The sequence below is a fragment of the Carassius carassius genome, chromosome 44 (genome assembly GCF_963082965.1).
Source record: "Carassius carassius chromosome 44, fCarCar2.1, whole genome shotgun sequence".
In the NCBI taxonomy this organism is placed as follows: Eukaryota; Metazoa; Chordata; class Actinopteri; order Cypriniformes; family Cyprinidae; genus Carassius; species Carassius carassius.
In genome coordinates, this window is record NC_081798.1 from 9494812 (window position 1) to 9516265 (window position 21454).

The 21454-nt window shown below is 36.6% G+C and overlaps 1 protein-coding gene across 1 annotated transcript; it reads left to right on the forward strand.

The window, feature by feature from the left end:
- The first annotated feature begins 15763 nt into the window (after positions 1-15763).
- On the forward strand, positions 15764-20532 carry cyldb (cylindromatosis (turban tumor syndrome), b). The gene is made up of 13 exons (XM_059537314.1): positions 15764-16234; positions 16819-16945; positions 17196-17440; positions 17539-17701; positions 17794-17926; positions 18014-18121; positions 18263-18342; positions 18461-18527; positions 18852-18984; positions 19111-19219; positions 19341-19459; positions 19578-19782; positions 19956-20532. The coding sequence occupies exons 1-13, from the start codon at positions 15812-15814 to the stop codon at positions 20126-20128; spliced, it is 2085 nt and encodes a 694-aa protein (XP_059393297.1). The 5' UTR covers positions 15764-15811; the 3' UTR covers positions 20129-20532.
- The last annotated feature ends 922 nt before the right edge of the window (positions 20533-21454 follow it).

Here is a 21454-nt window from a genome sequence, read left to right on the forward strand (position 1 = left end):
CTTTTTAAACTATGCGAGATTATCTGTTTATTCCTGATCTGTTTTGTTTGTATATATGCATGTATATATTTTTTTATAATTTAATACATAATAATACTATATATCTTAATCATAATTGACGCTTATGACGCTGCTTCATCTATTGATAGTGATGTGATAGTATCTGTTGTTTACATTTCTTCTACAGGACACTTTGTTTTAGTTTGTAACGTTATTTGTAGCCTATTGCACAACCGGATAAATTATTGGCCCTTGTTTTTCTCGACATGCCTTTCTAAATTATTCAAGTGTTAAAAGAGAGGGACCAATAAATAAATAAATAAAATAAAATGAATGCTAATAAATGAACCCTGCATAAAAACCATAGATATTAAATAGTTTCCACATGACGCAGATGCCTTGTTTTCAGAGAAAATTTATGTAACTGTTATTGTTTTAATGGCACACCCCCTTGCTGGAGGACAACAGATGGACACTTACAATGGAATTGGGGTCCAACAATGCACTCTCAAATCTCAGTTCATCCATCTTTGTGGCTATATGAACAAATATCTTCAGATATAGGTTTTACATGACAGCCACATTTTGAACATATCTTTAACTAAAGAAGAATATATGTTTCTACTAAAAACACAGCGTAATCTGAATGTTTTGAATTTCTAGGTGTGTATTGAAAGAGGAAAAGCCATTGTGTTAGGGAGCTTGCCTTAACACAATGTTCCTTTTTAATTTATCACTACTTTATAGTTGTCAAGTATGAAAAGTAGAATTTCATAATGAAGCCTGACAGAAGCCTGGAAGACTGACCTCAATATGAGATATGAGCCTAAAATAACGTTTAGCCTGGTTTTTATTCAAGTCTTGATTAGTGGCGATAATTCAAAACAGGAGCTTTATCATATTATTTACATTTATAATATTCACATTTCTCCTCTACCAAAGGTCTGTCTGAAGTTCTACTGCTGAGATCTGCTCATAACGTCGGTCAGAGTGAAGAATTGAGTTGACCTTCATATATTCAGTACAGTCACACTTGATTCATAACAATGCTTCAGCGGCTCACAAACCTGCTCTTTGGAAGTGTAAATGAAATAACTGAGGAACCAACTGTACCAAAACCAGGGTCACCAGAAGTGGATGAGGAGGGTTGGCTACTGGTCAATGCTGCCGGTGTGTACAGCAATAAAAATGTCTCATATTGATATGAAAACCCTTTATGGACTGGCAGAAATAATTGGCAGAAAGAAAATCAGAAAATGAAATGAAAATTTTGTCATCATTTACAGTTTTTTTTCCTACAGTAAAAGTCTGTGTAATACAACGTTGTTTTGGACCCCACTGACCTCCATTGTGTGGGCAAAACTTTCTTCAAAATATATTTTTATTAACTGATCAATTTGTTTGGCACAAATAACAGCTGTCTCATAACAGAGGTGCAATTGTGTTTATTAACTTACAGCTTTCCCTGGTATATATAATTCTTTTCTGTAGATGGAGAGGCATCCCCTGAACCCAGTGAGGTGCAGTTCAAGGTAATAGGAAACCGGTCCAGCACTGAGAAGTGTGCTGCCAGCCTGGTCAGTGATGCAAGGTAAAACCAGTACATCTGCTCAGAGATCACAGTCAGTATCACTTTATTCCTGCTGTGAGGTTGAAACAACATTTTTGTTCTCTTTCTAAAGCATGGTCAAACCAGAAGTCCCTGTTGCTCGAAGCAGTAGTCGAGTATCTCAGCGGTTGGTCTCTCAGGCCGGAGCTCTGGTCAAAGTCTCACAGGTGGGCCGGATCCAGCGGGCTCAGGCACGGTCCAACCACCACAATCTCAGCCGCAATTGCATTCAGCGGCAGAACCACATTCGTCAGCGTCTCCCTCAGCGCTACTCACGCATACATCACATGATCCTCCATCAGCCTAGTCGTCGCAACTTTAGTCACTAAGATGCATAAAGAGTCAACAAGCATGCAAGCGAACAACAAACATGCAAGTACCTTGGTTCAAAATAAAAGCATGATATGAATATTCTTGAACTTTATATATATATATATATATATATATATATATATATATATATATATATATTTACAATGTAGTGTATAATGAATCCAGTAGCAGCTAAAATTATGGCTCAGAATATATTGTTGGCCATTTGAAAGTACATGTGTAGTAAACTGTCATGCAGCAATAAAATTAAGGACCTTTGCATTGTCCTTTTTTTTCTATTTTTCTATCATAGTAACATTAAACTAATATGATAACTGTGCTTAATTAAAGCTTTGATTTGATATTTCAAGTGAATTTATTTTAAACAATAAAGCAAAGTAATGCACAACTATCTAGATATTTTCAGATAGGTTCATTATTATTACTATCATTATTACCGGTATTATTATTTTCATGTAATGCTCTATAAAAACCACGAGGGGGAGCCTAGGTTCGCCTAGTGTGGTCCAGTCATCAGAATAGCCCTTGTCTTAATTTCTGTGGTCAAACTGTCCTTAGTATGGAAGAATATAAAATTTATAAGACATGACTGTCATCCAGTGTTTCACAGTATTAAATGATAACTGCCTTGTGGGGGTTTTGTCCATTGAAAGTTTTCATTATGTGCTGTAGAGGATGCACATTTACAGTTTAACTCAGGGGAAAATATTACAGAAGTATATTTCTCAAAGACAGATTTTGGGTGAACTATCCCCTTAAGTTCTTTCTCTTGTTTTCCTCATCTGATTTTCAATTAGAGCAGAGAGAACGTTTACAGTTCATCGCTTATTCTGTTTTTTTTTTTCTTTGTTTCTCATTGAGGACATTATAGCCCTGCAGCATAAACATTACAGATTGCAGGTGCTGTCATGTGAACGGGTCATTTGAGTGCATCCAAGACATAATCAAACGTGTAGCAGCAACTCACTTGATGTTGGACAGTTGCCATCTATGTGTAAAACCAATTTGCCCATGTTATGTCAACAGAATCACATGTTACTAAATGTTTCATAATGTTGATTTTGTAGAAATAAAATGCAAGTCTTGTTCTAATAAGTGATGTAGGTCATCTTCACCAGTTACATAAAAAAAAATCTGTTAAAGGATCTCATGCTATCACACAAGTCTGATGAACACCTTTATCACATTTACATACTTAGACATCACCTGATCTGATGAGCAGCAAGATAAATTTCAACTATGCCATATGCCATGTGACGTCCACAGATATTTTTTGACAATGGCAGAAAGTGATCAGAGCACATGAAGCATGTGAAGGTGCAATGCATGACTGAGTTGTCGTGTGTTAACTCATAGTTAACCCACTTCTATTTCTACATTTGCATTACTATATTTACTATATACATAGTTTATCCCATTTCCATTTCTACATAGGCAGTTGTTGATGGAAAGGTGTGGGCTGTTGAACTGTAACTTGCAATGCAGTGTTTTACATAACCACAGTCAGTCAGATAATATTTATGTCATATTATAATGCTTCTCTTTATAGGGCAGAAGGTAAAAATGGGCCATGCTCCAAACTATGAGGAAAAGAGGTAAATCTAAAATGGAATTAAATTAAAATTAATTAACCTAAATATGTATTTTTAGAATTTTCTACACTTAAAACGCTTTCATATATTTTCAGTCAAATTAAGATATTATTTTGCCTAAATTTTTAATATGCATATGGAAGTATGGTTGGAGGCATTCATCTCTATCTCATATCTCCTTGCATACTAAATTGACTTCTTACCCTTTATAATGACTAATATTTTAACAAAGTATTTGACAATGAAAAGAACAAGTTACAAAACAAGTTTATCAACTTAAAGAGTTCAGACACTCAGGCATTTGAGGTCAGGTGCTTTCAACCAAAGTACAGAAAAAAAGTGCACATGCACATAAGGAACTACAGGCCTACAGACTTTTGAATATGTTAAACGGCGACTGTCTAAGACGTGAGCTTGCTCAAAACGTATTTTCTTTTCAGCTGTCTCTAACTTAAGTAAACATTTCGAGGCTGCTCCCAAAAATGGCAAAAAGACTCTTGATACCCTCAGATTGTCTTTGGGTCAGGGTTAAACATTCATTAATAATCGGTTCAGTAGCCAACTGGAAGACTTGCGATGTAAAATATATAAGCTGTATTGCTCATTAAAATAAACATCTAATCTAACAGATCAATGAAAATGCATAAAAATCATTACGAATAATATATTGTCAACCAATGCATATCAATTAGTGTAGCTTTTTGATGACGCTTTGTCTGATTTCCTAGTTCCTGGGGTCCAGTGTCATGACTTTGTAGCATGTGAGCAATGGAATGTCGGAATGACATCACGTCTGACAAGTAGATAACTGACTCCTGCCCACTGAGCAAGCGACGTCTGTGGACGTACAAAACAGGTTGATATCACGTCCGTCCGTCCAGGCCATGATTTGAACGTCCATTGACAGCCAGAATTAGTCGATTCATGACACTGTGAATTTATGTCCAATCTGGCCATAATTTAAACGTCCACTGACAGCCAGAAGTAGTTCAGAAAAGACGTTCATACTGACTATAATCTGGACGTCCGTTGACATCCAGAAACAGTCCATAAATGACATGAATAAAGATGTCCAATCCGGCCATAATCTAAACGTCCACTGACAGCCAGAACTAGTTCAGAAAAGACGTTCATTCTGACTATAATCTGGACGTCCGTTGACATCCAGAAACAGTCCATAAATGACGCAAATAAAGATGTCCAATCCGGCCATAATCTAAACGTCCACAGACAGCCAGAACTAGTTCAGAAAAGACGTTCATACTGACTATAATCTGGACGTCCGTTGACATCCAGAAACAGTCCATAAATGACGCAAATAAAGATGTCCAATCCGGCCATAATCTAAACGTCCACAGACAGCCAGAACTAGTTCAGAAAAGACGTTCATTCTGACTATAATCTGGACGTCCGTTGACATCCAGAAACAGTCCATAAATGACGCCAATAAAGATGTCCAATCCGGCCATAATCTAAACGTCCACAGACAGCCAGAACTAGTTCAGAAAAGACGTTCATTCTGACTATAATCTGGACGTCCGTTGACATCCAGAAACAGTCCATAAATGACGCAAATAAAGATGTCCAATCCGGCCATAATCTAAACGTCCACAGACAGCCAGAACTAGTTCAGAAAAGACGTTCATACTGACTATAATCTGGACGTCCGTTGACATCCAGAAACAGTCCATAAATGACGCAAATAAAGATGTCCAATCTGGCCATAATCTAAACGTCCACTGACAGCCAGAACTAGTTCAGAAAAGACGTTCATACTGGCTATAATCTGGACGTCCGTTGACATCCAGAAACAGTCCATAAATGACGTGAATAAAGATGTCCAATCCGGCCATAATCTAAACGTCCACTGAACAGACGTTCATAGGCTATAATCTGGACGTCCGTTGACAATGTTGAAGATTTTATTATTTAGAAAATAAGCAATTTACTTATAGGCCTACATTTGTACACTATTATTTATTCCCTTTGTGTGTATGACTTTGGTTGACTTTGGTAGCAAAGGCCTGAAAACCAAGGCCTGAGAATGTTATTTCAGTAAAGACACCTGGTACAAAGTCTCACCCAAAAATAATCTAAAGGAGGTGACCATATTTGGAAGGGATGTGGGTATATTATCTGTGAAACCCCACAGAACTGGAGTGTCCTTTCTGCAGGAGGCGCTCGGCTTTGTTTGTTCAAATAAAGTCTAATTGTTTCTGGCATCAAAGATCTCTGAAGTCATTTTGCCAGAAAGATTGATTGAAAGACTGAAACTACAACAAAATCCAGAAACGGTCCATAAATGTGAATAAAGATGTTCAATCTGGCCATAATCTAAACGTCCACTGACAGCCAGAACTAGTTGAGGAAATACGTTCATATGGTTATAATCTGTACGTTGACATCCAGAATTATTCGACAAATTATGTGAATAAAGATGTCCAATTTTGCCACAATCTAAACATTCGTAAACATCCAGATTTAATGATTGAAAATATGTTAAAGGCCGGCCACTGTGGCCTGCCCACTATAATCAAAAGGCTGTTAAAAAAAACAACCATCATCATTGTTATAACATTTCCAGAGTCCCTCAGTCCAATTTCCTAAAGTCTTTCATTCCAGATTAAGGTCCTTAAACACTGCGCAGCCTGTATGGCTTTTAAGTTTTTCTTATAGAACTCAATACTCAAAATATATTTTCATTTCATGTTTAAATCTTTAAAAAAAGGGCTGCATAAAATTTACATTTGTGAATACATTTAGCTAACAGAATTTTTTCAGATTTAAAAATTATCAATTTTCTTTTTACATTCATGAAAACATTTAAATTCAAAGTTAGGATTCACATAATATTTTATAAAAATTTACAAAATGTACCACCAAAATATCCACGTGAAAGACAGTTCCAAAATAAACAAGCTTCTCCTTTGGTGTGCACCTCCAAAAATGAGTAACCCTAATTCGTGTCAAGGTGACGGAGGCCAAGAACATGGTCAACTGGTCCTGTGTTGATCAGCTGTGTGGAGTAGTCACTGAATTTGCAAAAAAACACTACAATATGCAGTAACATTTTGAAATTAGATCTTCAAAATCAGACTTATCATATATCACTCCGAAACGGTCACAACACTGTAGGAGCGACGCCATAGTTGACGCTAGTTCCTTGTCAATATCACAATTGTATTGCATTCAACCCTCTACATAATTTTATTATTTTGGTCACCTTGCTCTTTTAAACTTAGGCAGGTCAGTCACAATGGGGAAAGCAGTGGCAGGATGACTAATGATTTTTTATGATCTGATCATCTCTGAGAGGTAGGCCTATAGGATACAGGCAGGTTGGCACAAATTGACAGATCTGGTCCCTCAAATTCAAGGCGAGGAATAAACCAAACAATAACTGATAATGTGAGTTATAACCACATGATTTTTGGGAAGTGGGAATGGTAGACGTTGACACAAATACTTCCAGTCCGACTATTATTCTAAAGTTTTTAAATTATTTATTCTAGAAAAAGTTATTTATTTATTGTATTTTTTCCATTTGTCATTGTCTTTGTTTGAGGGTGATGGGTAAATTTCCACATATTTGGCCTTAAGTTATTTTTAAAGGCCTGGGGTTCCAAAAGAGCGCTGTCCTGACCACCTTGACCCCTTCAGCAACATGGGCAAGCCCAAATATAAAATAAATTTCACCCATACTCCTACAAATGTCAATTTATTTTATAGTTTATTGTTTTGGTGTTTTTTTATGACGTGTATGCTAATTAGTAAAATTATATATTTTTAAAAGTGATAAGCATAGATGTTTTTCGGATAAGAGTGTTTTTTTTTTCCTTTCGTTTTTGTTCTTAAAAGTGTGGTGGAAAAGGCGGTTTTATTGGGTACACCTTCCGGTTTCAAGAAGATTCCCTAGATCCCATGTGAAAAATAGTTCTACCTTTATAGTGATAATAAAAAATACAAACTGTGTCAATTACTTTGATTTTTTTTTTTTACTTTTATAACATGATTTATATAATGATCAAACATGCTCGGAATACAAGTTTATCAGTTCTGTGGCGGACGGATATATGTGACTGCAGTCCGCGCAGCATGCTCCGCCGCATTCTGCACCAAGGCTTTTAGCTGTATCGTGTTACACTTGACGTCCCCATCAAGAACTTTGTAAGTATGTTATACTATTGATAATACTAATAGTGAGCGATTCCCGAAATGTTATTATAATGTTTTTATTTCGTTAGTCCCAGTTGGTTCAGCTAAGTAATTCAAGTGTTTTTTTTTCCCTCTAAATGGACGAACGTTTAAGATCGCTTAACGTTAGTCTCCGTGTCGCTGTCTCACTGTGTTGCACTTGAGTCGACGTCCCCATCAAGGAATTTGTAAGTAACATTATGTTATAATATGGTAATACTAAAAGTGAGTGTTTTTCGAAATGTTATCAAAGTTTTTTTTCGTTAGTCCCGGTTCAGCTAACGTTAAGTAATTCAATTTGTTTTCCCTATAAATGGACGCGCTAGCTACTTAAGCTAGCTCCTCGTGTCGCTGTCTCACAGTGTTGCACTTGAGTCGACGTCCCATCAAGGACTTTGTAAGTATAACATTGTTATAATAGGGTAATACCAATAGTGAGTGTTTTTCAAAATATCATAAAGTTTTTTTGGTTACACTTTATTTTGATAGTCCACTTTAGACAGTCTACTAACTAGTAACTTTTCAACTAGCAGCTACATGTCAACTAAGTTAAAGGAGAACTCCGGTCAATTCTAACATTGAGCTCATTTTTTTGTACATTTGGAGTGCTGTCAATACAGAGAACAATGACAATGCTCTGCATTGCTTAGGCACACCCAGGTCTTTGGACTGCGACAGGTCAACTAGTGGTGAGTTAAACTTTTCATTTTTAAATTTTCAAATCAGCATGCGGGTTACTAATAATGTTGATCATGACTGACTGATGTTTCTGTTCTGCATTGCTTAGGTTCACCCAGGTCTGTGGGCCGTGACAGGACAACTAGTCGTGAGTATAGCCTTTCATTGCTGAATATTGCAGGCTGGTCACTTGGACTGTTGATAAAGAATCACTGATGTTTGTTTCTGCTCTGCATTGCTTAGGTACAGCCAGGTCTACAGGCCGTGACAGGTCAACTAGTCGTGAGTATAACTTTTCATTTTTAAATTATCGAATCAGCATGCAGGTTACTAACACTTGATATTGACTGACTGATGTTTCTGTTCTGCATTGCTTAGGTTCACCCAGGTCTGTGGGCCGTGACAGGTCAACTAGTCGTGAGTATAGCCTTTCATTGCTGAATATTGCAGGCTGGTCACTAGGACTAATGATAATGAATCACTGATGTTTCTGCTCTGCATTGCTTAGGCACACCCAGGTCTTTGGACTGCGACAGGTCAACTAGTGGTGAGTTAAACTTTTCATTTTTAAATTTTCAAATCAGCATGCAGGTTACTAACAATGTTGATCATGACTGACTGATGTTTCTGTTCTGCATTGCTTAGGTACAGCCAGGTCTGCGGGCCGTGACAGGACAACTAGTCGTGAGTATAGCCTTTCATTGCTGAATATTGCAGGCTGGTCACTTGGACTGTTGATAAAGAATCACTAATGTTTGTTTCTGCTCTGCATTGCTTAGGTACAGCCAGGTCTACAGGCCGTGACAGGTCAACTAGTCGTGAGTATAACTTTTCATTTTTAAATTATCGAAGCAGCATGCAGGTAACTAACAATGTTGATCATGACTGACTGATGTTTCTGTTCTGCATTGCTTAGGTTCACCCAGGTCTGTGGGCCGTGACAGGACAACTAGTCGTGAGTATAGCCTTTCATTGCTGAATATTGCAGGCTGGTCACTAGGACTAATGATAATGAATCACTGATGTTTCTGCTCTGCATTGCTTAGGCACACCCAGGTCTTTGGACTTCGACAGGTCAACTAGTGGTGAGTTAAACTTTTCATTTTTAAATTTTCAAATCAGCATGCAGGTTACTAATTGGTCATGACAAAATGATGTTTCAGTTTTGGGTTCCACAGATTCGTCCAGATCCAGGTCCAGGTCTGTGGGCCGGGACAGTTCAATTAGTTGTAAGTATAGCCAGGCACAGTTGTGTTTTATTGAATATTAAATTAGCATGGGTAATTTGCACTATTGATAATGGCTACATTTGGGTTGCACAGGTTCATCCAGGTCTGTGGGCCGGGACAATTCAAGCAGTCGTGAGTATTGCCAGTTACATTTGGCTTGTCTTATTGAATATCAAATTAGCATGAATAATACTATTCATACTGAATAACTAATGTTGGTGGTTTGGGTTTCTCAGGTGTACCCAGGTCCCAGGCTGTGGAAAGTAGGTCCATAGATGGTGAATGTCATTGGTTGTATCACTTAATGAGGCACATTGTACAAGTGTTCTAAATATATTGATCGCTTCACACACTTTTTTCTTTCCTGCTTAGGTCTTTCACATGAAAAGTCCAGTTATAATAGGGATGTGCCAACCACATTCCCCCTGTCAGAAGCGAGTAAGTACAAGAATATTTTCATGTAACACCCAGACTAATTACTTATGTATTAACATTACATTCTCTTTGTAACTGGTGAATCAGACTTCAGGTTTTCATCTTATTGCTTTGGCATTTATGACATTTAGTCTAGAACCATCTCTTAATAAAATTGTTATTTAATACAACTGATTTGTCAAATACAGGGTTAAAGTTTACCTGTTAAATAGTGTTATGTAACAAATTGAATAGTTACTCATTTTTCTAGGATTGCTAGAGAGCACACTTTTACTGAAATGCCTTGCTGTTACCAGAGAACCATGATTATAGTGAGTAATTATTATTATTTTTCTTAATTTCTCATTATTGCCAGAATTCCAAAAAATAGTGCTGACAAAGCTGGTGACTCTCACTGATGAGGTCAAAAAACTCCAGAGGAGCATGCCTAAATCTAGCATTGAGATCAGAAAGATTAACACCTTGGAAGAGTTCGAGAGGGAGGAGGCTTCTCTTCTGGATAAAAACAAATTTGAAACCTTGGTAAGAAGTTTTCAACCTCTAATGAGCTTACAATCCTATTGATTATCCTTAATAAACATAGACATTATCACATTGTGTTTTTCCACTAGAAATAAACCTTGTTACATTATTACCTTTAATTTGGTACTGTGAAGCTGCTTTGGGGCAATACGTATTGTGAAAAGCGCTATATAAATAAACCTGACTTGACTTGACTTAGTGCTGGGCGGTAAACCAGTTCATACCGAAAGCCGCTGTATATTTTCGTTACGATGTTAATTTTTAATAAACCGCCAAACTGATGTATTCAAGTACACAACGTTCGGAAGTCGGAACGTTGCACTGCGCCACACGACACTGTTTCAGACGGACCCTTTAAAATGTTGCACTTCAGCGATTGCAAGCAGTGGTGAGGGTAAACAAACGGCAGTGTTCTGGTGTTACGGATGTACACGCTGCAAGTTCGGACACTTGGGAGGTCGTGAGATATTGCACACATTCGCATCAATGCAGCCGGTACACGGCACGACTGTCCTGCACAAATTTTATCCCGAGTTGGTGGCAATCACGTGAGCTTTCACGCTAAACACATAAACAATGTAAAATGACAGAGAACAGTAGCCATTCGGAATCCATTCCTCTCAACATAAACACTTATTAAAAGAGCGAGATTGTATGTGTGATAGTGTATGTAATATTAATGCAAATTGTAACTTCACTAAGTCACTTGTTTTATATTTCCTTTTTAGATTTACTTGAATACTGTGTAATGTACCTGTATTGCAAGTTGTTCTATTTTTTTGTATTGGTTTTTTATAAAAAATAAAAAAGAAGTGAAATTTGAAAAGTTAAAGTTCTGAATTTTGACTACAATTGTCTTTGCATTCTGATTCCTCACTTCATTAGAAGCATGACTGGCTCTTATTTGTAAGCAACAGCATAATTTTCTGGGGCCATGCAAACCTGTTTTACTAGTGTGGAAATATTCTACAATATTCACTAATGACAGTAAAATAGACCATCCTAAATCAATTTACTGCAGTAATTCCTCTCTCAATGAGTAGAAAATGCATTGAACACCTGACTATGCATGAAAATAAAATAAAAAAACGTCATAAACCGGAAAACCGTCATCATAAAAAAAAAAAAAAAAAAAAAAACGTGATATAAATTTTTGGTCAAACCGCCCAGCACTAACTTGACTAATTAGGACTTGACTAATGCCAATAGGGGGCTATGCGGAACACCGAACGTTCTAACCGGAAAACAGGTCTTATTTCCACTTTTCACTTCAGTACAGAACACATCTGCAGTGGTAGGTGATGTCTTAGGTAACTGAAGTTTTGCTTATTATAATAAAATTTGTATAAACTGTAGTGTATTTCTTTTAATTAAAATGTTGGAAGTTTTTGTTTTGCCAAGCTGCAAGTCAGTCAGGGTGATATGCTTCCGAAAGATTATGCGTGCTAATTTTGTTGTAAGGAGACACACCCTGAGTCGCATTTTATGCCAGAAAATATATGCAACAGAGTAATACAGCAGAGATCTTATATATTGATACATTTCAATATCGATCCAGCAAATTCTTTCAGCTTTTTGTATTTACCTGCTGATAAAATGTTTTGGGATTTTTTTTATATTTGAGTTAAAATCTTTCAATTATTTCATGATTATACATATGATTTTTGTATGGTTTACATGTGATGTTTTTTAGGGCAGCAAACAACTGGACCCTGTTCTCATTTTTTACCATTAATATATTTTCATGTGTTTTTTTAATTATAGGTTTGTCAGCTGGCAAGAGTGGGTGGGAAAGATGTGAAGGACTGCACGCACAAAGTGATGGACAGGTATTTATTTACATATTAACTTAACAGACACAGATCCCCAATCTGTTTTCATTTGGTAGTTTGGTTTAGTTGTTGGTTTAAGTAAAGAGCAGGACTGTGCACTAGGGCTTGGCAATATGGATAGTTTTATATCTTGGTGTTTTTTGGCTAAATGGTGCTAAAAGATAAACTGTATATCATATATTTTATGAAAATGGCTAAATTTGTAAGTCAAATCCACCTTAGAGATGACATATGCACTTTTATTTAAACGGATGGTCATTAAAATAAAATGCAGTGGTTTACTTCCCTGTTTTATTCCCTACGTTGAATAAAAAAGCATTATTTCTGGTTTCCAACAACAATAACAGGAGGATTAAGAGAGGGAGAAGGAGAGACAGACAGGGGCTCACGGACAAAAGAGGGCATGAGAGGAAATTCCACCAGATTTCACTCTTTTCGGCCAGATGTCTGTTATCTTTCTTTAAAGGGACACTCCACCCATTTGCATTAAGCTTTGCATTGTTAGAAACCCAGTCATACTATTGAATGGTCGTGCAACACTCTTTCTTTTTCCCCTGAAACGGGAGAAATCCGTTATTTACCTCTTACACTTCCTCCTAAAAATGACGCAAAAATCGTCATTTTGCGTCATTGTAGGAGGAAGTGTAAGAGGTAAATAACGGATTTCTCCCCTAATTTCAAGCTCTGGTGGTAGCTAGCCTTGTAGACGGAAGAGTGATTTCTCTTATAGGCAGATATGCGCTTTCTGGATTAGTGGGAGTGGCTTGCGGAGCTGTGCAATGTGGTGCATTGTGGGAGTTGTTGTCTTTCATACAAATGCGTCCTGAAGTTATTTTTTGTCTTTCCTCGATCACGAAGGCACCAAATTAAAAATTTATTTTACATTTCGACTACATATATGACCCACTTTAAATAAAAAACAATGTTCAAATGGGTGGAATGCCCCTTTAAAATAAATTTAAGCTCTGTCGATTTATGTAAATTGCTCCTCAGATCTCTGCAGGGTAAATCCATACAGCTAGCTAGACTATCTGTCCAATCTGAGTTTTCTGTTGTACGACTAAAACAACTTTTGAACATGTATGTTACACCAAAAGAAATTTCTTCCTAAGGCTAATTTGCAGTGGCACCGTGGCTTTGCCTGGCTCCAATCCCAGAATGCCGCACCGAAAACGCATGCATACTAGAAATAGAACCGACGCTTATTTTTCACGCGATTACATGTTGTTTGAAAGTGTCTAGGTTTTGACATAAAAATGCAATACTTTTATTAAATACTTGAATAAAAGTCAGTACTTCCAAAGTTGTCTTCAAATCAAATCAGTATATTTTTATGTTTAACATGAAGTGTGCTACTGCAGTAAATCAATTGGAAACATGCGTGTGTACAGACAAGGCTAGCAGCGCAGCGTCAGACATGTTTCTGGTGTGCAAAGACATAGAAAATGCAACGCAGCCGCCACACAACAGAAACGCCAGGCTCATGCGACGCAGCCAATTTGTGTAGCCAGCCTAAGGCTGACACTGGCTAATTTATGAATCCCTATGTGCTTCTCAGCTAAGAGGTCTAATGTATGTAGAGATCTGTATGGTTATATTGTATAGTGTCTTTTCAGGCGATTTGATGAAGGTAAAAATAGTGTGGCTGTGTATAATGCCAATGCTCTATCAAAATCACTGTTTTTTTTTTTTTTTTAATTTGAAGACAATTCTGCGTGTGGTGGAATAATTGCATATTATTTTTGTCTTGGATTGGATTAGGCTCTTCACCAACCACCTAATGACACTATTTAATTTGAAGGGGAAGGGCAAAAAAGAGAAAATTGGTCTCGAAGACAAGAAATTGTTTTCAGCAATAAAAGGTAAGAATTTATATTATGGTAATTTTAAAAAAATTTGTGTGGAATGCTTAATATCAGGCTTGATGTAATTTTACTTAATTTGTTATCTATTTCATTTAATTGATTTGTTACTCAAATTTTCATCTAAGCATAATATGTATCTCTGCTGCAAGCTAAACCACAACAGTGGCGTTTGAATTGATTTATTTTACACAGGATTTCTTTGCTTTGATTGTAGATGCTGTCATGAAATGGGATGCAGCTGCCACAGAGGCCCAGATAAAGTCGGCTGCATCGGACCACCTTAAACATGCCCCTGGGAGAGTCGGGGGTGGTGCTTATAAATAAATAAATACACTGTGCTAATAGTACAAAATTTTATAGCACTTTTATTTATTACTTTACTGTTCTGACTTTTAAGTTTTATTATGTTATTGTGTTAATTTATACTTTCTGTTCTCGTTTTAAGTATTAGTGTGTTATTGTTTTAATTTATACTGCTGTTCTGGTTTTAAGTTTTACTAAATATTAGTAATAAAAATATATTTTGAAATTTAGATGATTTCTTGGAGTGATCAGTTTGGTTTACAGGAAAATGGTAAGCAGTTTATTACAATTATATTGATAAGATACAAAAATGCAAGACTAGTATATAAACTAAACAATTATTCAATTGAATATTCAATTTAATCCATATTCTTTCAAATAATTTAGGTCTATGGTCTGTCTGCAGTTTCATGACACGACAACCATTAACAATGAGTAACTGGGTTTTTCTCAGTGAGAACTAACTCACTCAATGCCACTGTTTGAAGCAAACATTTTTTTGAATTTTGATCCTTGCAAATATGTCCAGATAGGATTTCCATGTTAATACGAGTCTTTAACAGTCATCTTTGACATTTCTACAGAAAACGCATCTAATACAACTTTTATTCTGGCTGTCTAAAGATTACATATTTAGCACGTTTTTGACATCTAAATAATGTCCTAAAAAGACATCAAAAAAACTATCTTTCTGGCTCTTGTGAGGACGTCTTATGGATGTCGAAAAACTACGTCCGTGGAACGTCTTTAATTTACGTCTAAACAACGTCCAGAAAAGACGTCAAAAAAACTTTCATTCTGGCTCATGTAAGGACGTCTTCTGGATGTCTAACAACTACGTCTGTACAACGTCTTTAATTTACGTCTAAACAACGTCCAGAAAAGACGTCAAAAAACCTTTCATTCTGGCTCCTGTGAGGACGTCTTCTGGATGTCTAAGAATGACGTCGTTAGCACGTCTTTAATTGACGTCTATACAATGTCCAGAAAAGACGTCTAGTGGATATCTAAAAATGACGTCATTATCACGTCTTTAATTTACGTCTAAACAACGTCCAGAAAAGACGTCAAAAAAACTTTCATTCTGGCTCCTGTGAGGACGTTTTCTGGATGTCTAAGAATGACGTCTTTTAGACGTCTACTAGACTACTTCTTGCTCGCTGGGTGTGTTCATAAGGCGACTGCTGTCATTTAACACGCAGACACTCAGTGCTACAGCATGGAGCTAAACGAGGGAAAACAGGAGCGCTACTTTATTGTAGTGAGGAGAAGCAAGAAGGGTTTGTCTCGCGGGTCTATTGGGCGCGCGGATGCAGAGACAGCAGCAGGAGATCTCATAGGAATGGTTTATGGAGGTGGTGGCAGTGCCAAGAGCAGCGGCACGGTGAAGAAGCAGGACACATACCCACTCACACGCCACCAAGCTCAGCTACTTCTGTTCGTTTCACCTGCCAGCAGACGACTGGAGCTCATGTGCAACGTCCAGCTCTTCAGTGCAATCTGCGCTCTTGCTCAGGACGATCTTGTAGTGGTCAAACACAAGAAGGACTTTCAACCATGCCTGGTCAAAAATCTGATTCAAATAGGAAAGAAAGACAAGCCAGGAGTCTTGCAGATGCTGGGATTTGAGCTGGACTTTGTGGTGAGGAAAGATATTCTGCTTTTTCCATTAATTCTTGCAATTTGTAGAATAACATACAGTTGACTGAACAACTTTGTATTCACTTAATGCTAGTATTAATATTATTTTATTTTAAAATAATAATATATAACAATAAAACACATAATCAGTGTATACTGAAATTATTTATTATTATTATATACATTTAAATATGCATTTTATAGTATATTAGTATTAATATCAGTATTGTCTGTAGTTTAATTCATTTCTAATTTCTATATTTTTATGATTGTTATTATTTTACTGTAAATATTTTATTATACAAAAATGTTAAAATAAATATTAATACTATAAAATGTATTTCTTCTTTGCATATAATTTTTATAACATAGAGGGCATGTGTACGTTTACTATAGAAATAGAAAAGCTGAATCAACATGACCGATATGACTGTGTACTGTTACATAATCTAAACATGCACTTTTGAACTGTGACATAAGTGTTGACTATGATCACATAGACAAAATATTTGAAATGCAAAGAAAATAGATAATGGTGTGAAGAATCCACATGATCTCTTGATATGCTGTTGAATCTTTTCACAGGACACTCAGCATGATATTTTGTCAAAGACGACTGTCCCTCTTCCCTTCTTCAGTGCAGCTGATATTGTCCAGGTGGCTCCATCACATTTAAACACCAGACAACCACTGAGAGACATCATTGATTTGGGTCAGTTAATCGTCTATTTAGCCCTTAAAACATATTTGAATTCTGATGGGTATTGATTGGATCAGGGAGTTATTGTAGAGATCCTATGACTAGAGACTGCGGAAAAGATTGTTATCTTAAACTGGAAAAACCATGCTGTCAATCTCAAAGCTGAAACAATTTGTAGCATTTAGCATGCTTCATACCAAAATTTTACAGGGTCAGGTGATGGTTTCTGCAATAATATGATTTACATGTTTTCCCTTTTTAGGTTTGAAAAGGAAAGCGGTGTCTCGCATCAACTCCATGCCAGCTCTCAACTCACGCAATGCAAAGAAAGGAAGTATCATTTTAAACACAGACGTGTCAAGTACCATTCAGTCCTTGTCCCATTCTTCTTTGGAGGTGGGGTCTATGGCAGAAGTCATATCGTTGAATGGACTGACCGTGTTTGGTGTGATCAGATGGATTGGAGTTCCAGAAGGAAAGAAAAATTGCTGGGCAGGACTTGAGCTGGTCAGCATCAGCATTTTTTTCTCTCTCAGTATAAAGCATGTGCTGATTATGTGGTGTTTTGTGTGTAAATAATAAAAACATCTCTCAAATCCTTTCAGGACAATGAGGTGACGACTTGTTCGGATGGGACATTTGGTACAAAGCGGTATTTCACCTGTGAAGGAAACAAAGCCTTGTTTGTGCCACTGACCAACTGCAAACCAGACAGCAGATTTCTGTTCCTCCCGAATGAGATCCCAAAACCGCTTGAACCTCCCTCAAGTGAGACCCTTCAGTCTGCTTTATTATTCCTCCACTTACAGAAACATTCTGAATGTTAAAGGCCTAAAGATGAAGACCTTTTCCCTTCTTAGTCACTCTCCTGGAAGATTTAAATGAAGATGTTCACCCTGTTGCTGAGCAAGACGTTTGGTCCCATCTGATTGGCAGAATGAGGGGAATCCAAGGGCACTTCAACTCCTGTTATCTAGATGCCACTCTCTTTAGGTAAACATCTTAAGAAACCCATGTTATTTCATGTTTCATTCTGTTTCATCATGTTGATGCATTTTCTTTTTTTCTCTGTTTTTACAGTCTCTTCACATCATCCGTAGCTTTCAACAGAATGTTTAGCACATCAGAAGATAGCGAGGAAGGCATTTCACACATTTTAAGACGGGACATTGTGAACCGTTTACGCAGGTAAAGCTTCTTAATACATACAAAAGTCACTTAACAAAGATAATGCATAGCTGGAGCTTGAGTAAACATGCTTTATATGGGTATGTGTGTTTATAGTCATCAGGAAACTCACAGTTCATTTCATATGACCTCTCTCTGCAGAACGGGCTTTGTTCCAGCTGAGAGTGTGATGAAGTTTCGTGAACAGCTGGGCTGCAAATCTTTTGCTACAGAGGAGAAAGGTATTACTTATCCCATAGCGGCCATTTACTTGTTGATGCTGAGCTGAAGGTTTTTATCTGTGGCTTAGAGCTAATGTAACCCTGATGTCTAAAACACTTTTACTGCTATTTCCGTCAGATCCAGAGGAGTTCATCACGCTACTACTAAAGCATGTTTTACATATAGAGCCTTTGCTCAAAATCAGGTTTGTTTCATTTCCACTGCTTGTATTATTTCATATTATACACCAAATCAGCATATTTTAATGGTTTCTGAAGGATCATATGATACTGAAGACTGGAGTAATGGCTGCTGGAAATTGTGCTTTGCCATCACTGGAATACATAAAATATATTAAAGTATAAAATTGCTATTTTAATTAGTGATAATATTACTGTTTTATTTATATTCTTGGTGGATATAAGATACTTCTTTAAAAACATTAAATAATGTTACCGACCCAAACTGTGTACATTCTGTGTAAACAAACTTAAACTGATTATCTTAACACCTGTATGTGCTTTTTTAGGTCATGTGGAGACTTGGCGCAGGGTGCCTATACGCATCAGATCATTGTAGAAAAGAATCAGGTGGGAGCTGTGCCCTCGGTTCAACAGCTGCTTGAGATGTCCTTCGTGTCAAGCGATCTGAAGTTTGAAGAGGTTTGTTCATTTCTTATAGTTTATTGTAAATTAGATTATAATTTATTTGATTCAGTTGTGCATAACCTAAAGGTCCCTGCCTAGTAGATACAATGCATATATTAATCAAACCTTTTTTTATTTTAGATTCCATCTTGCCTTATAGTTCAGATGCCACGGTTTGGAAAGAAGTTCAAGATGTTCCCTAAAATCATTCCCTCAACAGAACTGGACATCACAGACATCTTGCATTGTTGTGAGTTTAACAAGCATACTTCTAAATGAAATCAGCTCCTGATAACATTTGTTTTGTGGATGCAGATATTGGACAGTTTCAGATGCAATATCTTTCATGCTTCTCCTGTTTTCTCTGGCAGCTCCCCGGGAATGTTTTCTGTGTGGTCATCTTGCTGAATATGAGTGTGTCCAGTGCCTGATGGACCATAAGCTCCAACCAGGCAAACTAAAGCAGTATTGCACCACCTGCAACACACAGGTAGTGCACCAAATATTAAAACCTTTTTAATGCACACATTTCTGTGATACAATGCATTTCCATGTTTTTTTTCATCCATATGCCTTCCTAAACCTAAATGTTTTTACTCTTTCTACAGGTTCACATTCATTCCTCCCGAAAGGAACACACTCCTCAAAAACTTACAGTTCCAGATCACCTTCCAGAAGATGCACCTGTACAGAGGCACCAGATGCAACTTTTTGCAGTCCTCTGTATAAACACCAGCCATTATGTATCTTTCGTCAAATATGGGCCTAACCCACGGTCCTGGATCTTCTTTGACAGCATGGCTGACCGATGTGGTATGTCAAATGTTAAATGTCCAACACATTAACATGTCATTTATATATTTATGTAATTTGCACAGGGTCACAAACCTATTTTAATCCTTCCATTATTGATTCTATAACTGTATAAAAAGCCGTTTATCACTAAAATGGGTGTTAATTCCTCACTGCCTTATTTTTATCATTAGGTGATGATAACAATGGCTACAACGTTCCTGTGATCAGGTCCTGTCCTGAGGTTGGAGACTTCCTTTCACAGTCTGAAGAGGAGATGTCCACAGCAGATGTGAGTCAGAGCAGTGAGATGGTACGCAGACTGCTGTGTGATTCATACATGTGTCTCTATCAGAGAACAGAATGAGCAGAGACATCTTTGATATCTTCGGACTACTATGTCCTTCTCTTGTCTCATTACATCAACAGAGCTGACACATGAATTACTGTATACTTATGTTTTGCTAAGACATTCTGTTCTTCAGCAAACTATTAATCTGTGACTTCTAATGGAAGTGTATTATATGTAAAAGGGCTCGTAGATGTATCTCATTTTATTAGGCAGAGATATACATTTATACACAAGCAACAATGTAATTTATTTTGATAGTTTAGTATGTTCAGTATGATTTATTTTGTATTATGTTCGGTATGATTTTTGATTACTACATGATTTATTGCTTATTTGAATACTGATTAGTATATTCTATTTGTATTGAAAATTGTAGGATGCTTATATTAGCATTAAAAATTATGCAACACCAGTTTCATTTTTCTGTCTTGATAAATCTTAATTTTAATTCATAGTTGATTTCAGAGTTTCTTACTAATCTTTCACTCTTTTGGTCATATTTGTGTTATACATTGGTGTTTATGACTACTGTCTACAGAAACAAATTACAGATGACGTTGAAAATATTAGGAATTAATAAAATTGGGGGCTATGAAGTACAAAAAATAAAGAGTATTACAGTGGTTTTAAATGTATTGTGAGGCCTGGTTGAAGAGAATTATGGCGTTGGTGCCCTCTAATGGAAACCTCACAGAATTGCTTCATCAATAACGAAGTTTATAAAGACTTGACATTCTAAACTTTGAGGTCTGATTCTCAAACAATCGTTCTGTTGAATGGGTTCTTTATATAATATAATATAAAATTATATTATATTATTGTAAAATTAATACAGTGTTTCTGAAACATAAACCAGGAAATATTATTATCTCTGATTGGCCATTCATATATGAGTGTAGATATGCACATAGTAATAGTTTAATGCCTAAATAAAAGTAAATAAATAATCAGAATAAAGAAATCAACAAAGATCAATGTACAGATCACTGTAGTTTGTTGTTCGGCCCAGTTATTTAGCAGAATCCTATGGCAGTTCCTTGTCATTGACCTTTAAATTGTTAACAGCGAATCATATTAAGGTTATACATTTATTATGACAGTTGTTAAAGACACAAAGATCATACATCTGATCAAACACGTGATTGCAAAACAATTTCCTCCTTTGTACATCTGTTGTCAGGACAGAGATAGGCCTACTGCGGGTTAAAGATAAATGTGGCCATTGAGAAGCAAAGCATTGTACATGTTAGTGAGCACTCAAAATACTGTAAGGGATTCAATGATAACAAGGGCATTGAAACAAATAGTTCTAATACTATTGATTTATTAAAATGATGAGAA

Excerpts from the sequence above, each read along its gene's own strand:
- cyldb (XM_059537314.1), top strand. The coding sequence starts at position 15,812 with ATGGAGCTAAACGAGGGAAAACAGGAGCGCTACTTTATTGTAGTGAGG. Across the intron at positions 17,441-17,538 it reads GCTGGGCAGGACTTGAGCTG|GACAATGAGGTGACGACTTG; the intron begins GTCAGCATCAGC and ends AAATCCTTTCAG. Across the intron at positions 18,343-18,460 it reads TTTTGCTACAGAGGAGAAAG|ATCCAGAGGAGTTCATCACG; the intron begins GTATTACTTATC and ends TATTTCCGTCAG.